This window comes from Lontra canadensis, unplaced genomic scaffold (genome assembly GCF_010015895.1).
Source record: "Lontra canadensis isolate GAN:19392208 unplaced genomic scaffold, GSC_riverotter_1.0 scaffold24, whole genome shotgun sequence".
NCBI classification, from domain to species: Eukaryota; Metazoa; Chordata; class Mammalia; order Carnivora; family Mustelidae; genus Lontra; species Lontra canadensis.
In genome coordinates this window covers 7,797,674-7,816,488 of record NW_022631018.1, presented here as the reverse complement: position 1 = coordinate 7,816,488, position 18,815 = coordinate 7,797,674, and the positions used below count along the sequence as shown (strand labels likewise).

At 36.0% G+C, this 18,815-nt stretch overlaps 1 protein-coding gene and 1 pseudogene across 5 annotated transcripts in view; one reads left to right on the top strand and one right to left on the bottom strand.

The window, feature by feature from the left end:
* Positions 1 to 18,815, top strand: part of CEP350 (centrosomal protein 350) — a 151,024-nt gene that overhangs the window by 53,225 nt on the left and 78,984 nt on the right. For all 5 annotated transcript variants that reach the window (XM_032862723.1, XM_032862726.1, XM_032862724.1 and 2 more), the window contains exons 12-17: positions 646 to 1,706; positions 3,186 to 3,336; positions 4,782 to 4,954; positions 13,585 to 13,771; positions 15,460 to 15,680; positions 16,037 to 16,200. In XM_032862723.1, coding sequence (XP_032718614.1) covers positions 646 to 1,706; positions 3,186 to 3,336; positions 4,782 to 4,954; positions 13,585 to 13,771; positions 15,460 to 15,680; positions 16,037 to 16,200 — 1,957 coding nt within the window. The remainder of the gene's footprint in view (positions 1 to 645; positions 1,707 to 3,185; positions 3,337 to 4,781; positions 4,955 to 13,584; positions 13,772 to 15,459; positions 15,681 to 16,036; positions 16,201 to 18,815) is intronic.
* Positions 9,924 to 10,263, bottom strand: LOC116870636 (annotated as a pseudogene).

Here is an 18,815-nt window from a genome sequence, read left to right as displayed (position 1 = left end):
ATAGAGCATTATTTTAGTTTTTTTAAATTTTAATTTTTTAAAAAGATTTCTGAGAGGAAGTGAGCACAAGCAAGAGAGCACAGGTGGGGGCAGAGGGGCACAGAGAAAGGGAGAAGCAGAATCACTGCTGAGTAGGAAGCTGGATGTCAGTCTTGAACCCAGGACCCTGGGATCATGACCTGAGCCAAAGGCAGGCGGTTAACTGACTGAGCCACCAGGCACCCTTGTATAACATTACTTTTAAAAGAAACGGGTAAAGCCTATGTTGTAAAGAATTTTGTTCACAGAGTTTTAAAGGTTATAAAGCCTTCTCTTTAATTAATAGTTTAAAAATATGTGTTAGTTGAAGAAAGCAGTTTGCATGATAGCATTCCATTTTTATGAAAATAACAACGCCAAAACACCACACACATAGAAAAATCTTTGGAAAGTTATAATTCTAAATGAAATACTAGTAGTGCCGCTTTCTCATTGTTTAACTATGAGTGATCGCTATCTTTTTTATCCTCTTTACCTGTCCTTTTTTATTCCGGTGGTGAATGTGCATTTTCTTTTAAGAAAAAAAAAGTAAAAAAAAAAAAAAAAAGCTGGTGGCTTAATGATGAATTACTGTGTTAACTAACATACTATGAGTTTCATTTCCAGAAGGGACTTGATGGAACCTACATGGGTGCAGCCTGACAGACTAAGCCCACGAGTCCAGAATCCTCAACCACAGCCTCTTGTTGGAACAGCCGGAAATTTACTGTCCCATCTCTTGAGTCTAGAGCATGTAGGAATTTTGCATAAGGATTTTGAATCTATTTTACCAACCAGAAAGAATCATACTATGGCCTCAGGGCCATTAACTTTTACACCTCAACCGTATCTGACCTCACCAGCTGCTCATCCAGATGCCTTGTTAAAACCTAGTGCCAGCCAGTATAAGAGTAAACTGGATCGTATTGAAGCCTTGAAAGCAACAGCTGCTTCTCTGTCCAGCAGGATTGAAAGTGAAGCCAAGAAATTAGCTGGGGCTCACATAAACTATGGGTCAGTATGGAACGCTGAGTATGATGTACAGCAAACACCCCAAGAAGAGGGACTGTGGACCAAGGCTGTAAGTCCACCTGTGAAAGAGGATCCTGAAGATGTTTTCTCTGCCCGAATTCAAAAGATGATAGGAACCTGTGTATCTCATGCAACTTTTGATGATGATCTTCCTGGTGTAGGCAACCTGAGTGAATTTAAAAAGCTTCCTGAAATGATAAGACCTCATAGTGCCATATCAAGATTCAGAATGAGATCCCCTGGTCCCAAGCCAGAAGGGCTCCTGGCACAGTTGTGTAAGAGGCAGACTGACTCTTCTAGTTCTGATATGCAAGCTTCTCAAGACAAAGCCAAATTGTCTCTTGGTTCTAGCACAGATTCAGTCAGCGAAGGGCCTCTTCTTAGTGAGGGGAGTCTCTCTGAAGAAGAGGGAGGCCAAAATGGACAGCCCCCCCCATTGAAGGTAGCAGAAATCTTAAAGGAAAAGGAATTTTGTGCTGGAGAAAGAAATGGTTATGAACCCATCAAAGAATTTCAGAAGGAAGCTGAAAAATTCTTGCCGCTTTTTGGGCACATAGGTAGTACACAAAGCAAAGGACCGTGGGAAGAATTGGCAAAAGGAAGTCCACATAGTGTCATTAATATTTTTACGAAGTCGTATCAGTTGTATGGAAAAGGTGAGAAAAAGAAGAAAGCCTTGTGCTTATTTATATGTTATCTTAAGATAAATCATTTAATAATTCTGTACAGGGTAATACTTAAGTACAAATTTTCATTTGTTCATTTATGAGGATAATAGAGATTTATCAATCAGAATTATCTGTAAGCTTTAACTAAAGTACTGTAATTTCATCATTAACATTTTTTTTTGGTTGTTATTGTCATGAACCAATAATTGATAGTTGTAGAAATTTTGTTCTAATTTTAGAGAAATTCATTTGTGGTATTCAGGATTGGTCTGTGCCAAGTGTGTGCTAGATTTTCTGTGACCATTGTTATGTGTTTAGATAGAAAATAAGTATATTAATACAGCGATTGTGAGTCATTGGGAATATAATGGTCAAGAATTGAGAGGGGGCAACTGTAGTAACATCCTAATATGGAAACTATTACTACTTGTCAAAACTAATTTTAGAAATAGTCAGACTTTGCTCTTGATCTTGGGGTTGTGAGTTTGAACCCCACATTAGGTTTAGAGATTACCTAAATAAAAAAATCTGGAAAAAATTAGACTTTGAACAGAAATGTAGCTACGTGTATTTGGATCATGAAACAACTGACTTCTAAAGTTTCTTTCTTATCTTTGAAATACTGCAATACAGGTTTCCTTTTCTATGGTAATTCCTTCAAGTCACTTTCTCTTTTCTTCCTACTCTAGGTGGGTTCTACCCATTTTATGCTAACATAACTTTAGAATTTCCAGGTTGGAGAATGAGGCTGAGCCTTAAGTCAGCTATTAATACGCTGTGGTTTTTTATTTTCATTCTGCACAGTGAACAACTTACTTGATAAATGAATTGATTTCATCTTTTCATTTTATGCTTAACTGGGCGGTGCATTTTCCTAGGATTTGTATTTGGCTACTTTGTTCTGATCTTGTGCAGACCTAACCATGCCATCGATCTCCTGTTACACTTATTCCTATAGGTGGTAATTTTAAAGTTTTAAAAAAACTGAAAAGCAGAAGTTAAAAGCAAAGTGCTGTTAAATCAACATCCTCATTTTTTTTTAAGAATTGTATTTTTTTCTTTAATCTTACTGGATTTTCATGAAGATTTTATAATTATACTGAAATTTTGAGTTGAAATGATATGTTATCTAGGATTTGCTTCAAAGTAGTCTGAGAGGAGAGTGAGAAGTGTGGAGAATAGGAAATTTAGTTGAAACTAGATTGGTCACGTATTTATAATTGCTAAAGCCAGGTGGTGTATACCTTGGTTTCATCATGCTATTTTTTCTTTCTTGTATGTTTGAAAATTTCCCTAATAAAAAGTTAAAAATGTATTGTTAGATATAAAGATAGATTGAATAGAAGCATTAAAAACGCCAACTAAAATGTTCCTAAATCCATGTTGTTAATCTGCATATTGTGGAATGCTTTGCCTGTAGTCTTTTTATTTTTGTTTTAAGGACGTTTCAACAACTACTTTTGACAGGGTTTGAAGATAGGTTGGAAAGAGGAACCTCAGCATCACGGCCTTTAAATACCATCACAACCCCTGTAAGCAGTGTTTCGTATGAAGATGATTTTGTCTCCTCTCCAGGGAGTGGGACTTTGACAGAAAGAAAATCAGCTCTCGAACCTAAGTAAGGATATGTTGACATGGGATAAAATCCAAGGAGTGAGGAAAATTTACAAATGAGAACTGTGGTGTGACTATGAGTCAGTTTTGTTTGTTTAAAGATACATGTAGAGGCTGCATAGCATAGAGCTTATTAAAAACATGGGCTCTGGATCCAGACTGTCTGGCTTTAAATCCTGGCTCTTCTGATAGTAGTTGTTTGTCTTTGGGCATATTACTTAACCCCCTGTGCTTCAGTTTCCTTCTCTGTAAATGGGGAAAATAATCATACCTGCGTCATAGAGTGTTATGAATATTCAGTGAAATACAGAGTACTTAGAACACGGCCTGGCACACAATAAGCAGATTATACACTCTTAAGTCAATCTGTGAATCCCTGGTAGAGGATGGTATTGGGAAACTCTCCCATGGTATGCTAATATAAGATTAACTAATGGTTTTCTATGATAGAATTGAGGATGACATCGGTAGATCCTTGACTCCGTGCTCCCAAGTAAATCAGTACATTTTTTTTCCTAATTGGGAGAACATCTAAACTTTTTCAAGTCTTTGAAAAATAACAGTATTACAGTATTAATATTTGTTGGACAAAATGTCCAAGGCACTGAGAGGACTGAGGGGGACTTTGCTTGTATTTACTCATTCTTATAATAGCCTGATGCATTAAGTATTTTTGTTACCGTTCCTGCTTCAGAGAGGAAACTGAAGCATCCAGGTTATGTTACTTGTACAAAGTCATACAGTAAGTGAATCAGACTTCGCTAGAGAGAATTTCCTCCCTAAATTTTGTTACCAGATGAAGTAATCTGTTATTACTCACATTCAATATAATTTTCTTCACAAATTACAAATTATAATCCATATAAAATTATTGGGTGATCTTTTGAAAATTAGTTCTGTCTGGTTAAACTTATGAAAATAAATGTTACTCAAGTTAAAGTGGGAAAAGTATAGTTTTAACTTTTGAACTCTAAAGAAAAGATTATATTTTTAAATCAAAATTTCCAAAGATTTAATATCACCAATCAAGATGATTTATTCTATTTTATTTCTAGATTGAAGAACATATTATTGGGTGGAAAATAATTATAACAAAAAAAAAAAAGAAAATAATTATAACATTAAACAGTGAATTTGAATGGAAGTTGAGGCCTTATTTTCTAGTTTCCAGCATTATATTTTTTCTTCTATGTGTCTGAATTATCCATTTTTTTAATTGGTTTTTACTTCAGTAGACAACTCCCTTTAGATTTTTCTCAATAATAAATTGAGCCATGGGGAACAATCCAAGCTTATGATCGTAAGAAAACAAAAAAGAAAAGTGGAAGGCATCTTCAATTATAGTTATATCCTCCTTGTGATTAAATAGATTTTAAAATATCCATAGTTCTAGCTGTGTTTTAAGACTTTTATTTTGTTCTTTAACCACTATTGCTTGTTCTTTGACAGTATTGGTGGTAGCAATTTGGGCATTCAGGAGGACCATTCTAGCAGAAAGTCTGCCTACGATCTGTCCTCTGTGGATGTTACCTCCCAGCATTCGTCAGGGGCCCAGTCCGCTGCATCGTCTCGTTCATCTACTTCTTCTAAAGGGAAGAAAGGAAAAAAAGAAAAGATAGAATGTAAGAGGAATTCTACGTGGTGATTTTTTTTCTCTTACCGATCCTTTTGTGGTAGTGATCTAAAGTTATAATTTGATTCCATAAGAAGTTAGATGAATTTCTTTATGATAAAATGTGATAGTTTTCATATTTATCACTATAACAGTACCTTCCTGATCTATAACAGTATAAATCCTTTGCTTAATACAAAAGGAATACATTTGCAATGATAAAAAATTAAGGATTATGGATAAACAGTTGTAAAAGAAGTTTAAGTCCCCACTGATCCCCCTGCTGAGAGATAACTACTATTAACATTTTTGTGCCTGTTTTTCCAATGTATACATAAAACCATGTTCACACACACACACACACACACACACCCCTTTATTTAAAAAAACAAATGAAATCATTTAGTTTTGCAACTACTTTTAAAAAAACTTTAGAGTATATCCTGTACATTTCAAGCATAATTAAAAGTACTCAAATTTTCTTATCTCTAAAATAAAGATGATATCAGTAAGTGGTATCAGTAGGTGCTTTGTGTGGTAATTTTGGAAGTATATGTGAAATTAATAGATAGAATGTATACATGCCAGTATTTGGCCACTGTAGCTGCCCTTTGGCACTCAAGTATTTTTGAATGATTGACGAGAACATCTATCCGTCCCTTCAGTTCTACTCTTGGCTATAATTTGCTCTGTAAGCCTAGACATAAGAAGATAAAGTAATTAGGAAAAGCCTCTTACACTCAAAGGATGATCCCTAGGGAATAATTTTGCTCCCCAAATTGTTTTTTCTAATTGTAAAAATTGTTCATTGACTTAACAAACCACAAGGGGAGTAGAAATCAGTAAAAAAACAACAACAACAACAACAAAAAAAAACCAAAAAACTATTTAAAAATTAAAATCACCTATTATCCCTCTACTTGAAAAAAACCAATGCTAATGTTTTTTGAACTTTGTTTTATTTTAACAATTGTGGTAAAATTTACATAACATAAACTTTATCATCTTAACCATTTTATTTTTTAAAGATTTTATTTATTTATTTGAGAGAAAGAAAGAGCACAGGGCACCTGAGTGGCTCAGTCAGTTAAGCGTCTGCCTTCAGCTCAGGTCATGATCCCAGGGTCCTGGGATCGAGCCCCATGTCAGGCTCCTTGCTCAGTGGACACTCCGTTTCTCCCTCTCCCTCTACCTGCTGCTCCCCCTGCTAATGCTCTCTCTCTCTCTGTCAAATAAATGAATAAATAAATCTTTAACAAAAAAGAAAGCACAAGAGAGGGGAGGGTCAGAGGGAGAAGCAGATTTCCAGATGAGCAGGGAGCCTGATGTGAAACCCTATCCCGGGAAACTCCAGGATCATGACCTGAGCCAGAGGCCAGGCATCGGTTAACCAGCTGAGCCAACCAGGCGCCCCATCATCGTAACCATTTTCAATTCTACAGTTCATTGTCATTAAAAAACATTCAACTGCTGTGCAACCATCACTGCCATCCATCTCCAGAACATTTTCATCATCCCATACTGAAACTCCGTATCCACTAACTCTTTCTTCCTCCAATTCCCCAGCCCCTGCAAACCATTGTTCTACCTTCTATGCATTTGACTACTCTAGATACTTCTAGATGCTACATAATGACATCATACAAAATTTGTCCTTTAGTTCGGCTCAGTAGCATAATGTTTTCAAGTTTCATCTGTGTGTTGACTTACATGAGAATGTCTTTCCTTTCTGAGGCCGAATAATATTCTGTTGTGTGAATACATCACATTTTGTTTATCTATTTATCATTTGATGGACATTCTGGTTTACACCTTTTGGCTATTGTGAATAATGTTGACATAAGCATTAGTATACACATAACTGTTGCGAGTCCCTGCTTTCAGGTTTTTTGTATATAGCCAGGTATGCATTTGTTGGATCAAATGGTCTGTGTTTAACTGTTTGAGAAAATGTCGTACTGTTTTCCATTGTGGCTCTGGCATTTTACATTTCCACCAGTAATGCACACAGGTTCCAGCTTCTTCACATCCCACACCAACACTTGTTTTCTTTTCCCGTGTTTTTTTTTTGGTTGTTGTTGTTTTTTAAGTAATAGACATTCTGTTGATTGTGAAATGTTAAGATTTTTAGTGAGAGTCCTTCCAGATAATTTGTAGACATATGTAAAAGGAAATGTTACATGAGGGACCACATTTGTTTACATGCTCTTTTGTTCTGTCAGTGGGTTATAGATCTCTTTCTCTGTCAGTAAATATGAATCACCCTTGTAAAGACTAGCCAGTGTTTTACTATTTTGGTATAATTTATTTACCAAATTGTTGGACGTTTAGGCTATTGTATTTCTTCTTTTCCATTACGAACACTGCTGCATTGAATATCCTTATAAATGCATCTTTATGCATTAATCTGGTTCTTTCCTTTAAGCTGAAATTCTAGAATGAGGTAATGGGGCAAAGAGTATGTCATGTTCAGAATTTGGGTACACTTTGCCAAATAACCCCTCAGAAAGCTAATGCCACTTTGTGCTCCCATTATGAGAGTGCTAGGAGAAATTATTACTTAATCATTAACTCTCTTGCAGATTGTTCTGAAAGTTTTTGGTGGCAATTAGACATCATTCTGATAGCACTTCCCAATCTCTGTCTTTTCTTGTGAAATACTGTTTCATTTGGATAAGCACTTTCCTAAGTGTTCTGAGTAGAGAAGAGCTCCATGGTTCCATAAATTTGGGAAATGCTTTTAGAGTGAGACCAGCTTGGTTTCTGCAGGATTTATCAATACTCCTAATATGCTAACATGCATTGTTTATTTTAGGATGAGGATGAGGCTGCGGTATGAAGTATTTTCCAAATTTATTTGACCACAGAGTCATTTCTTCCGTCAGCATGTTAATGCATTCGAATTCAGCTGAATGTATTTTGGGAAATGCTGAACTTAATTCAGTTCTTTTACTTTGCAATTGTTTTGCTTTGTTTTTTTAGTGTCAAACCTAAGGTTACCAACTAGTTATTGGCACAGCCTGGATTATGACTTCTGATTCTTAAATCTAGTTTATCTTCTACTATAATATACTGTACAATTTAAAATATCATGATATGTTGAATATATATCTATAAGCAATATGATTCAATATAGGTTTTTAAAAATTGTTATCTAAAACATAATTAGATGAAGTGTAGGTAGTGTTTTATGGCTTTCCGTTTCCCTAATCCCCTCTCATAATGCCTTAAAAAATTTCTATGTATTGTACTTTATGCAGCATTATCTAAAACTTAGTTTCTCCTTTATCCCTAAGTTCTAAAATTAATGTAATTTTTGTTGTATATACTCCATCTGGTGGTGAGAAGTAGCATCTGCTTGCTCTGTATAAAAACTTCCCAACGTGGCTGCAAGTAGTTGGTAGATTAAAGTGGTGATCATAAGAAAAAATTTTTTTATCTTAATTTAATTTGGAACCTATAAATATACTTTCATTTGGCAATCTTTTATTTATTTTTTTTAAAGATTTTATTTATTTAAGAGGGAGGGAGAGCGTGAACATGCACAGAGGCAGAGGAAGAGAGAAAGAGAGAAGCAGACTCTATTGGAGCAGGGAGATCAGTGCAGGGCTTGATCCCAGGACCCTGGGATCATGACCTGAGCTAAAGGCAGATGCTTAACAGACTGAGCCACCCAGGCGCCCCTCGTTTGGCAATCTTTTAAAGTAGTGGCACATACTTCCTTTGTGTATAGGTCCCTTGGTTGGAGTTTAGTTCTTTTTGCATAGTCCTTTGTATTGTCTACAATTTTTGGTTGTTTGAAATGAAGAGCAATTTTTAAATTGTGTATTTCTTTTCAAAGGCTAATAATGGGGGCACCTATGTGGCTCAGTGGGTTAAGCCTCTGCCTCTGACTGAGGTCATGGTCTCAGGGTCCTGGGATCGAGCCCTGCATCGGGCTCTCTGCTCAGCGGGGAGCCTGCTTCCCGCCTTCTCTGCCTGCTCTTCTGCCTACTTGTGATCTCTCTCTCTGTCAAATAAATAAATAAAATCTTTAAAAAAAAGGCTAATATTAAATGAGTAAAGAAATGCATTTTTATTATGAAAAAATTAGAGATACCCAGTATTGATAACTTGCTTTTAGTCTAGGGATTATAAATAGGTTTTAGATTAGAGAGTCCATTCAAACTGATGGATAATCATTTAGATTATTTGCATGTGTCTCCCCCTCCCCACCTTTTTGTGGTAATGCGTTCAGCATATCTAATTCATGGTACACATCTTTACGTAGGTTCCTAGGATGAATTACTATGAATGAGATGAAATTTCTGGGTCAAGGGGGATCAAAAATTATTTTATGTATATTTTAAGTTGTTCTCCAAAAAGAAAATACTGATTTGCACTCCCTTGAAAACAGTGTATAAGTATCCTTTTCTCTGTGTGCTGAATAACACTCAAGACTATTATTTTAAAAATACTTGCTAATCTGATAATGAAAAATGGTATCTTATTTGAGGTGGTTTTCATTTCTTTGTTTATTTTTTCATATGCTATGACTGTTTTCATTTTTCCTTTTTTAAACTAAATTTTTTTTTTTAAGATTTTACTTATGTATTTGATAGAGATTACAAGTAGTCAGAGAGGCAGGCAGAGAGAGAGAGAGGAGGAAGCAGGCTCCCTGCTGAGCAGAGAGCGTGATGCGGGGCTCCATCCCAGGACCCTAAGACCATGACCTGAGACGAAGGCAGAGGCTTTAACCCACTGAGCCACCCAGGCGCCCCTAAACTAAATTTTAATGAAAAGTTGTTATCCAATTACTGTCACTATAGCAGAGTATATTTATTTATTAGTTTATTTTTTATGTGGTAAAATACACCCAATATAAAAATTGCCATTTTAAATATTATTTTCTTTCTTTGATTTTGTTTTCTCTTTTTATTTTTTTAATCCAAAATCTGTTTATTGGGATAGTTTCCCATTCATCTTGTTTCAGGGTGCTTTTATTGCTGCCCCTGTCTGAAGGAGCTTCCTGTAATCCTTGGCTTTTCCTCCTGGAGGCTGGCAGAGGACAGTGGAGCATCCAGCACACAAAACTACCGTTTGTGCGTGGCTAAAGACAGTGGTGATTTTTTAGCACCCTGGGCACTTCACCTCCATGAAGTAGGAGTTGGGGCTCTGCACTAGGTGCTTCCTCTTATGCTTCCTCTTCTCCTCTTCTGGAAAGGTGGAGGAGGTCCTTCGTGAGGAGCATATTCTCATGGGGAGGTCATCACCACACTTTTTTTTTTTTTTTTAAAGTAGGTTCCACATCCAGCATGCAGGGCTTGAACTCACAACCCTGAGGTCAAAACCTGAGCTGAAATCAAGAGTTGGATGCTTAACTGACTGAGCCACCCAAACACTTTTTTTTAATTGAAGTATAGGTGACACACAGTTAGTCACAAATGTAGAACATCGTTATTTGACAACTATAATTATACTATGCTTATCGCAAGCGTAGCTACCATCTGTCACCATGCAGTGCTATTACAATACTGTTGACTATTTTTCCTGTGCTGTACCTTTCATATCTGTGACTTAGTCCATAACTGGAAGCCTGTATCTTCCACTCCCCTTCACCCATTTTGCCCATCCACCTACCCCGCTTCCCCTTAGACAGCCACAAGATTGTTCTCTGTATCTGTGGATCTGTTTCTGCTTTATTTTATTGTTTGTTCATTTGTTTTGTTTCTTAAATTCCCACATATGAAATAAAAAGGTATTTGTCTTTCTTTGACTTACTTCACTTAGTGTAATACTTTCTAGGTCCATCCATGTTGTCACAAATGGCAAGAGCTCACCTTTTTTATGGCTGAATAATATTCCGTGTGTGTGTTTTTGTGTGTGTGCGTGTATGTACAATGCATCTTCTTTAGCCGTTCATCTACTGATGGACATTTAGGTTGCTTCCATATTTTGGCTATTTTAAATAATGCTGCAGTAAACATCGGGGTGCATATATCTTTTCAAACTAGTGTTTCAAATTAGTATTGAATAATTACCCGGTAGTGGAATTACCAGATTGTATGTATGGTATCTCCGTTTTTGTTCCGTTTTTGGAACCTCTGTACTGTTTTCCACAATGGTTGTTCCAATTTAAATTTCCTTCACCAGTGCAGAAGGATTTCCTTTTCTCCATGTTCTGACCAACATTTGTTATTTCTTATCTTTTTGATGCTAGCCATTCTGACTGGTGTGAGGTGATACCTCATTGCGGTTTTGATTTCCATTGCCCTGCTGATTACTGATATTGAGCATCTTTTCACATGTCTGTTGGCCATGTGTATGCCTTCTTTGGAAAAATGTCTATTCAGGTTCTTTAAATAAGATTTTTTTTAAAATTTTATTTATTTATTTTGACAGAGAGAGATCACAAGTAGGCAGAGAGGCAGGCAGAGAGAGAAGGGGAAGCAGGCTTCCTGCTGAGCAGAGAGCCCGATATGGGGCCCGATCCCAGGACCTTGAGACCATGACCTGAGCTGAAGGCAGAGGCTTTAACCCACTGAGCCACCCAGGCGCCCCTTTAAATAAGGGTTTTTAAAATAAGATTATTTTTAAATAAGATTTAAATTTTTAAGGAAGATTATTTAAATTTTTAACTAAGATTATTTGGGGGTTTTTGGTGGTGAGTTGTGTCAGTTCTCTTATCTATTTTGGATATTAACTCCTTATTGAATATATCCTTTGCAAATACCTTCTACCCCTTATTTTAACCATTTTAACTGTACAGTTCAGTGGCATTGAGGGGTTGGGTTTTTTCGTTTTGTTTTGATTTGTTTTTCACTGTTTGCAACCATTATCATATCCATCTCTGGAACTTTTTTTATTTTCCCATAGTAAAACTCTGGGCCCATTAAGTAAACAGTGCCTTCCCATTCCTTGGTTGTTGCCTCCCTCCTCACTGGACTCCTGGCAGCTACCATTCTACTTTTTTGTCTTTGAATTTGACTAGGCAATTTAACCGTTGCTAAGTGTATAGTTCGGTGTTATGAAGTACATTCATGTTGTGCAGCTATCACTGTTGTCTATCCCCAAAACTTTCTCATCATCCCCAGCTGAAACTCTATTCCTCTAGGTAATAACTCTCATTTTCCAACCCCCCTTGCCTCTGGTAACAAATGTCTACTTTGTGTCTTTATGAATTTTCCTATACTAGGTACTTCATATAAGTGTATGATCATACAATTTAGTCCTTTTGTGATTGGCTTATTTTAGCATAATGTGCTCAAAGATTCATCTGTGTTGTAGTGGGTGTCAGAATGTCCTTCCTTTTAGGGCACCTGAGTGGCTCAGTCAGTTAAGCATTGGACTCTGGATTTCAGCTCTGGTCGTGATCTCAGGGTTTTGAGATCAAGCTCAGCTTTGGGCTCCATGCTCAGCACCTTGGCTTGGGATTCTCTCTCTCCTGCCTCTGCCTCCTTCACCTCTCATGGGCACACATGCATGTGTGCTTACTCAAAAAAAAAAATAAATAAATAAAAAGAATGTCCTTCAAGACAGAATAACATATCATTGTATGTAAATACCACATTTTGTTTATTCATTCATTGTTGAAGGACACTTGGGCTGCTTCCATCTTTTGGCTACTGTGAATAATGCTGCTGTGAACATGGGTGTGCAGCATAATTGTTTCCTTTTTCATTTTCTTTGGATCTTTAACCATCTATCTACATTAGAAAATTTTTGCTATCATTAAAGTGTATGTGCTCTTCTTTTTTCTGTTTTTTTAAATGTAACAAGTGTTTTCTCATGTTGCTGTTGAAACATAAAATCAGGCTGCACTAGAGTCTTAGTCATGACTAAGAGTCATGAGGCCCCCCCTTTTTTTTTTAAAGATTTTATTTATTTATTTGAGAGAGAGACAATGAGAGAGAGAGCATGAGAGGGGGAAAGGTCATATGGAGAAGCAGAGGGCCCGATGTGGGACTCCATCCCCAGATTCCAGGATCATGACCTGAGCTGAAGGCAGTTGCTTAACCAACTGTACAGTTAAAATGAGTGCATTTTAAATGTAATTTAAAATGCACTCATTTCAAAGTGCTAGTTAATTAATGATCAAGTTACTGTTTTCTATGTAATTTAAACAACTCTTCAATTGTTGGAGATTCAGGTCAAAAATTTTTAAAGTTATACATTCAATATTATACATAATTTTTATTTATTTCAATAATCTCCTTAAGATATTCCTAGAAGTAAGATTATTCTGAGAGAATATGAGAAGTTTTATGAATCTGGCTACGTAGTTCTTGTCAAAAAGTTTTTCAGAATGATTGTGTACTTCAGTTGGCCTTCGATACTATTTTTCTCCCAGCTCTGGGTTTTATCTTTAAAAGTCTTTTCATAGGGATAGAATAGTACTTCATTCTTATTTAATATGCTTGTCTTCTTTACCATTCGATTTAGCAATTTATTTTTTAGCAGCAAGTGGGGGATGTTAATGGAAGAAACTTTATTCTTCTTAAATGGAAACAGAAGGATGAACTACTTTATTTTTTATATGAAAAATAACGTTAAAAGAAGTCTGATATGTACATTGCATTACTTTCTTGAAATACAGGTATCAATTATTTCTTGGTAGCTTCTGACATTGGGAATCAGTTTTATAAGAAATTTGCTTTATAGGGCTGGATTCAATCACTGGAAATGTTCAGAACTCACTCGTTGATGAGGAGAAAGTGCACTCTGGCTCGGAACGTGACTCTCATCAGGGAAAGAAATCTGGGACCAGTAGCAAACTTTCTGTTAAAGATTATGAGCAGACTCTTGACACTGATAGCATTTTGGAAGATCTTTCTGGGCATTCTGTAAGGTAATGTATATTTTATACCTGTAATTGATATTAATTAAAGTTATAGCATCATCGATGTTCAGAGAATCCATTCAATAAATTGCTGTATTTCCTGAAGAGACTTTGGAGTTTTGTTCATAGCTGGGGTCTTTATATTTTAGGATATGGTCATCTCTCACCTAAACTATTACAGCCTCTCTCGGGAATGCTTTGCCTCTGTGGCAATCCCCCTTTCTATTCTAATTGCCATTACCATTGTTGTTATCTTGAATCAATCCTCTGACCAACCAACTGCCCTCCTTAGGCTACCCTGGGAGCTCACAGCTGCTCTGTAGATGAATTCCCAAGAACTTAACTTTATTTGAAGTGTTTCACTAGGCTACCACAGACTGCCTCATTTCTTTTCTCTCTACATTTCTCCTCATCTTTGTTCATCCACCCTTTAAACACACCTATATAGCATCCTTTTGTCTCATTACCTTTCTTCCTGTGAACTTTTCTCTCAACTTATTTGATGACTCAAAAGCAGATTTTGAAATCTCACTCTCATATTGTTTACAGAGAGCTTGCATACTATCTTTTCCCCTTCTTTTTAATATCATACGGTATTATACACTGAGCCTGTTGCTTATATATAATCTTTTGTGATTGCTTCATGTGCAGTTTCTATTCCTTTGTCTGCATGGCTTTTTATGTGTTGCACTAATTTGGTCCTTCTGGAAGTTTAAGCTCCGAGAAGACATGGATTTATTTTTTTCTTCAAAACTAACTGTTTGCTCTTTCTAATATGGTGTCACATACAGATAATTAATTTTAATGCTTTCATGTTGTAAATCTTATATTGTTAATACCATTATTACTGTATTTAAAATTGAATTTTAATTTTTTTTGTCAGAAAACTTTACCTTTCTTTAGAGATATTCTGATGATTTATTTGGCAAAATCAACAAAGTTAAACCTTTCTAAAAAAGAATTCACAGCCAGATAAGTTTGATAAATGTCCCATACTATAGAATAGACTTCCCCTGCCACCTTCCTCACCTATGATATGAGGCTTTGATGAAGAAGTGCTCAGATTTTTAAAACAATATTTAACTTATTTTTTTCTTTACTTATTTGGCTATAGCCATTCTCTGTCCCCAAGCTCTTTACTTTTCTGTCCTTTTTATTTTTTGGAAAATTTATTAACATCGTTGGAAGCATAGTTTTGGAAATGCTAGTCTAGGTGAATCTTCTCTGCAGAGCAAATACAAATTCAGCTTGTAAAACCAAAAGTGAGATTCAGGCATACTTGATTTTGATATTGTGTTGGAATTCTTTTTTGGAAATCTAGTAAAAGAAGTAATAAATTCGTTTTCTATTCCATAAATGAGGTTGTCAGACTATGAGAAATAGTAGTTCTCTAAACCACCAATAGTAAATTAAAGGTCACTGTAAACAAGTGAGTGCCTCTCAAGACTACTTTTATTCAAATATTTATATGCTGTGTTTAAGAGAAATGTCTATCTTTGAAAACTATCTCCTGGTTTTATTAAAGTACTCAGTCGTTCATTCAACATGGCGACTACGTTTGAATGATTAAATGCCTGAGTCACAGCCTTTTAAATGTCAATAAAGAATGTAATACATGCTGTTCTTATGAATTGTTTAGCTGGCTCTTGAAGTAGTTTTCCTTTTTCTAACGTCTTTATATGAAACAAAACTTCTAGTGTCTCATCAGACAAGGGAAGATCTCAGAAAACTCCAACTTCTCCCCTGTCTCCAAGTTCTCAGAAATTGTTGCAGTCTGACCTTCCAGGAACTTCATTAGAAAGATCTAAATCCTCGGTAATAACGCCTCCATCTGTAGCAGGATTTAAGCCTAATGCATCTTATACCGATATGAACCTTGCTGCCGGCAGAACAACCGCAGAGACGGCCTCAACATCAGGCAAGTAGATCCGTGCAGTTGTCACTCAAGATACGACTTCAGTCCCTTAAAATCCCTTTTCTTTCAGTTGAACTGTAGGAAGATGTTATCCCATCAAGTGAATGTGATTACTCTTTGAAGTATTCAGAATTGTGCAGGAAAAGAAATACTGAAAAGCATGAAACATTCAACAGTGGTGATTTTTCCCGTTGCCAGCCTAAGTCAGAACACACCTGGAAAATGTACACTGTGCTAATAAGAAGTCAGTCTTTCCTGCAGTGGAAAGCAAACTCGTTTTGGTTCTTAAGATGAAAAATAAATTTCAGAAATCTGAGAGGTTGTTTCTCTTACATATGACAGTCACTTATGCCTTCCAGGTTCTAAGCGCTTTTCTCCTGCGGGCCTCCAGCACCGTATGGCGGCAGAACTCAGTTACCTGAGTGCCATTGAGGAGTCGGTGCGCCAGCTGTCGGATGTGGAAAGAGTTAGAGGCATATCACTTGCTCAGCAGGAGAGTGTATCTCTGGCTCAGATCATAAAGGTATTTGTGGAATTTTCTCTTTAGCTTTCTGTGCTTTTTCTCTTTTCTTTGGTATTTAAAATAGTTTCAATGATGAGGTGAAAAACCAAACTGGCACATAAAACTTACTTGCCTAGTAGAAAAAAATAGTCTTATAAATAGCCCTGGGGAAAACTGTCATATAGAGTACTAAAAAAGTTAAACATAGAATATTTGGTAGCAGAACAATAATTCAGTCATTGTCTCTCAAATATTTCATTTTCCTCTTCCTCGGTTGTTTTTAAATGACTTTGAAAATCAGCTAATCAAGCAATTCTCAATATTTTCTTTTGCTGACAAGTCAGAGATGACTGACTTTTTATTGTTTTGTTTTTAATGCTTTATTTGTACCAAAAAGAAAAGTTTCTGAGTTCCAGGTATTTGATAAAGCCAGGATAACGTGGACTTTTCCTTAGCTAACAAAAATCCAATAAAGGTAGAAGCAGTGTTCTTATGTGGAGTTGCTGTTGCTATCTTTAAAAAAACAAAAAAAATTAGTATTTACATATAATAAAATACACAGATTTTAAGTGCATAGTTTGATGAGTTTTGATAATTGTAACCACGACCCTAATCAAAATAGAGAACACTTCTGTCGCTTCCGACAGTCCACCCATGGGCGATCTTTTCAGTTAATTCGCTCTCCCAGAGGCGGTTACCATTCTGATTCCTAATCACCATAGCATTTTTTGCTTGTTCTAGAACAGGCATAATGGAACTGTCCTTTGTACTTTGTTGTGTTTAGCTTATTTTATGTGGCATAATATTTTTAAGATTCATCCATGCTATATCCATTGTTTTGTTCGTGCTACTTTTTTGCTGAGTAATATTCCGTTGATCAGTGTAACACAGTTTATCCTCTTGATGTACATTTGTATTGTTTCCAGTTTGGGCTATTATAAATATTTCTGTTATGAATATGAATTCATGTTCATAAAAATAAGAATATTTTTACAACTCTGTATACAACGTGTGTTTTCATTTTTCTTGCTTTAATACCCAGGAGTGTAATTGCTTGGGTCAAGTAAAAGTATATGCTTAACTTCATATGAAACTGCTATACTGTTTTCCAGAGTAGTTGTATTATCTTATACAGCAATCTGTGAGAGTCCCAGTTGCTCCACATTTTTGCTGTCATTGGTATTCTAGGCATTCTAGTGAGTGTGAACTAGTATCATTGTGGTTTTAATTTGCATTTCTTTTATGACTCAGGAGGTTAATAATCTTTTTGTGTGCCTATTAACCATTCTTATATCATCTTTGTGAATGTCTTTCATACTTTTGGCCCGTTTCATAACAGGATTGTATGGAAGTCCTTTACATATAGAAACTAGAAACAAGTCCTTTTCAGATATATTTCAAATACTGTTTCTCAGTCCTTAGCTTGCCTTTTAATTAAAAAAATTTTTTTTTGTGTTTTCATTTTTAAACTATTTTTTTGAGTGCAGAATATTTTCATTTTAATGAAATCCAGTTTTTCATTTTTTTCTTTTCTGTTCATTTTGTTTTCTAAGATATCTTTGCCTACCCTAAGATGTTAAGATATTTTAACAAAGATTTTTTTTTTATGTTTTTCTAAAAAGCTTTTATAGTTTTGGCTTTTATATTTAAGTGTGTGAGCCATCTACTTACTTATGGAGTGTGAAGAAGGGACCAGAGTTCATCTTTTCCTCCATCTGGATTTTCATTTGTTCCATCAACATTTTCGTAAAAAGACTTAAATTATCTTGGCCCCTTTACCAACAATTAAGTAATCACTTATATGGAGGTCTATTTCTGGACTCTTTTCTTTTCCATTGATCTATATGCCTATCCTTAATGCCAGTACCATACTGTTTAACTATGTTCTTAGAGTGAGTCATGAAATCAGGGGGTAATTACTTCAGTTTTGTTTTCCTCAAGGTGGTTTTGGGTATTCTAGGTTTTTGCATTTCTCTATAGCTTTTAGAATTAGTTTGTTGGCTTCTACCAAAAAAGAGGGGGGCCTGATTTTTTATTTTTGTTGATTTTGGTATGACTGGCATTGATTCAGTCGATCAGTTTGGGGGGAGAATTTACATCTAAACAATATGGCATTTTCTAATTTGTGAGCATGATACCTTTTTCTATTTAGGTTTTAAAAATAGTTCTCTCTGCAGTGTAATTTTCAGTGTACAGATCTTACACATTTTAAAATTTATTCTTAAATATTTTATGTCTCCTGATGCTGTTGTAAATAATTTTTTCTCAATTTAGTTTTGCATTTGTTCTTCCCAAAATAACTAAAACCATTCTTTATGTGAAACTATCCCATACTTTGCAAGGAGTTGAGCATTCCTGTACCTCTCCCAATAAACAACATTAGTGCTGTCCGGTCATCAGGACAGCAAAAACTCCCCCAGACATTTCCAAGTCTTCCTGATGGAGACTGGGGAGGGACTGAAAAGAGCTTGGTTAAAAGTCACTGGATTGGGGTGCCTGGGTGGCTCAGTGGGTTAAAGCCTCTGCCTTCAGCTCAGGTCATGATCCCAGGGTCCTGGGATCGAGCCCCATATTGGGCTCTCTGCTCAGAGGGTGCCTGCTCCCCCCACCCCGCCTACTTGTGATCTCTGTCTGTC